Below are 3039 nucleotides of genomic sequence, written 5' to 3' on the forward strand. Positions count from 1 at the left end.
TATTATTATCATAATATTCTATTACATTTATATTAGTTAATTTTCTAGTTCACAACTCTTATTATTTTCTTCACGATTTAGATGAAGCAATTCATATAATCCATCACATAGAGGTAGAAGGTTTTCCCTTTAGTTGCCTATCAAATAAATTTAATTTGAAGCACAATTTATACATATTTAAGATTCAAACCTTAGTCCTCTTATTATTTTCAATGCTTAACCACTGCATCATACTTGTGGGGCCAAATGGATAAAATGTTTCTTTGAGTAATTAATTGGTTGCTTTAATTTCATTTTAAGTTTTTTCATTTTGTTTCTCTCATTTTTTTTACAACGAATAAATTATTCTAGTTATGCTTACTTCCATATTAGCTTCAATTTACATTGTGTCGACACAAACAACACAAAAGATGTTCATGGAATTAGTATGGGTAACACAAAATAGTGCGGAAAATAAAAATAATAATAATATTAATTAACACAACGATAACAACGGGTACCAAGAAGATTGTTAGAGAGTAATTGAGTGATTACACAAAATTATAAATAAAGGTTACAATATTATATATGTAATTCTACAAGAGTACAATAGTAATTGAGTGACATTACACAAAATGACAATGAAGTTGCATGACGTTTCTATTTTGACCATTTCCAGAAGACATTGGATCCACACTTGTATTTGTCTTTGCCCTCGCACTCAATCTCCAAGTCATCGCTGAGGAAAGGCACTTTCTATATTCCCAAACGTAATTAATTAATTAATTAATTAAGAAACATATATAATTAAATTGTTAGAATATGGAATTGAAAAAGGCAATCAGTAGTAAAAGCTCAAACTTGTTAATTGATGAATTACCTTGTGCTTTGCCAGGTCGTGACAGCCAGTGAAGTTCTCAGGAAACTTGCAGGTTCCGAACTCGACTGTGTATGCACGAGCAAAGTTAGCATTGGTCGTCGCCGACCTCTTCTTGTCGTTCAATTCCTGCACGATTCATATTTCAGCCCATTTTAATTTTTATATATCCCACTAAGTGAAGTTGATTATCTATTTATAATATAAATAGATAAGAGCATGAGGATTGATTGATATAAGACCTTGTTAACTTTGCTCTTTTCGAGATATTCATCGAAGACGCTGGCATGTGCGGATGAAGTGGTTGCTGCGGAAGCGAGGAGGGCAGCAGCGAGACCGACGAGAGCAGCTCTTCTTCCTTCCCTCTGCACGTCCTCTCTAGCAGCCGCCACTCGAACTTGCTGCGCTCTGATGACGGGCAGCTTGAAGGAGGAAGAAGAAGCCACCGGTGCGAACGAAGGGGCGACCACGAGCTTTGGGGGTGAGTCGGAGGTCCCCGGGAGGGCATAGGTGCAGGCCAGCACGGTGGAGTTCATGGTGGCCATTGTTTGTGGATGGAAACAATGTAATTGCAATGCAAATGAAGGGTGGAGGCAATTGGCAATTTAAGAGGATGCGAGCGGAGATAAGAGGGAATTGGGAATGTGGATAAGGTGAGAAGATTGCGTGAAGGCTATTGGTAGATCTCCAAAATCTTTGGACCCACAACTTCGATTCTGATTGGCCAGGTGGAAAGGATGAGAGATCGTGGAAGGTTGTTGCCACGTTGGATTTGGAGCTCTATGAGAAATACGTGAAGCATGTTCTTAATTCTTAATTAACTTCTTGTTGGAGGGATGGATGAACATAAAAGAGAAAACTTAAAGTTATTTATTATGATTTATTTCTCAAACTATTTATTTTTCCAAACTAATCACGCCCCTACCTTAACAATTCTTAAAAGAGTTTTAATAGTGAAATAATTCATTTGTTCTATGGTTTAGGCGGCTCTATTTAGCGTCAGGCATATATGGTGGAGGTAATTAAAGACGAAAAAGAAAGGAGGCGGCAAAGGAAAACCCTGAGGCGAAAGCAAAGAAAGAATTATATTGTAGATGACTCGTGGTCGCCACAGTCACGAATCCTATAACCTCCGCGGCCACAAGCGGTGATCAGGTCGCGGTGTCTGATAGGATGAGTATGAAAAGTTATCATGAATGTAATGAAGGCAATGAGACTATCAAGTTGATCCGTCCGTCTTCCTAGTAAAAAATGATCCGTCAAGGCCGATCAATCTTCCTAGCCAAATCAAGTCGACCCGTCATTTTTCCTGATTGAGCCGAGCTAACCCGTCAATCTTCCTGGCCGAGCTGATTCACTAATCTTCATGGTCGAACCGAGTCAGTCCGCCAGTCTTCTCAGTGACAGTTGACTCACCAAGGTTGACCAGTCTTTTTGACCGAGCCAAACCGACCCACCTATTTTCCTGATCGAGCCGAACCGACCCGCCAGTCTTTGTAGCCGAGTCAAGCCGACTCACCAGTCTTCTTAGCCAAGCCGACTCACCAGTCTTCTTAGCCAAGCCAACCCACTAGTTTAAAGCCAACTCGCCAATCTTCCTAGTGAAAGTTGACTCGCCAAGACTGAACAGTCTTCTTGCCCAAGCTGAGCTAATCCGCTAGTGTTCTTGGCCGAGTCAACCCGGCGGTCTACGGTTGGTCCTATACTAACCCTAGGGGCTCAGCTCCCAAATTGAATATCTAGTTCATGCCCAACTGGCTCTTTCGCTCGGACGCTCCGGCTCATCTCCACTTCGACCTGACGCCTCTCCCAGGCCCAAATAACCAAAACAGCACGTGGGCCCCTTGTAGTTTGTCAAAATATATGAGTTGTAAGAACACGTGGGTATCCAAAAACATGGAGTAGTATGTGTAATATGTTGGTGCAGCGGGGCCGACAAGAGAGGGGTGAATTACCTGCAAAATAAAAGTATACCCTCCTTGGATTTTCAACTCAAAATAAATAGCAACAATTAAAGTAAAGACAGAATTAAAATAAGAGACAAGAAATTAACTTAATTACAACAAAAACGGTTGTTAATCCAAGGCAGTTGAACAACTCCATTAGAATGTCTCCTTCACTATAGGCGGAGAAGCCTTTTTACACAATAAACGAGTTCACAAGTTGCTAGGAATTGAATGCTT

At 40.4% G+C, this 3039-nt stretch overlaps 1 protein-coding gene across 1 annotated transcript; it reads right to left on the reverse strand.

The window, feature by feature from the left end:
• Window positions 1-495: 495 nt before the first annotated feature.
• LOC122006043 (photosystem I reaction center subunit N, chloroplastic-like) lies at window positions 496-1445 on the reverse strand. The gene is made up of 3 exons (XM_042561367.1): window positions 1099-1445; window positions 860-985; window positions 496-735 (listed from the first exon to the last, which is right to left on the reverse strand). Exons 1-3 carry the CDS (start codon window positions 1399-1401, stop codon window positions 640-642), a joined length of 525 nt encoding a protein of 174 aa, XP_042417301.1. The 5' UTR covers window positions 1402-1445; the 3' UTR covers window positions 496-639.
• Between the last annotated feature and the right edge of the window lie 1594 nt (window positions 1446-3039).

Source organism: Zingiber officinale, chromosome 1A (assembly GCF_018446385.1).
Source record: "Zingiber officinale cultivar Zhangliang chromosome 1A, Zo_v1.1, whole genome shotgun sequence".
NCBI lineage: Eukaryota > Viridiplantae > Streptophyta > Magnoliopsida > Zingiberales > Zingiberaceae > Zingiber > Zingiber officinale.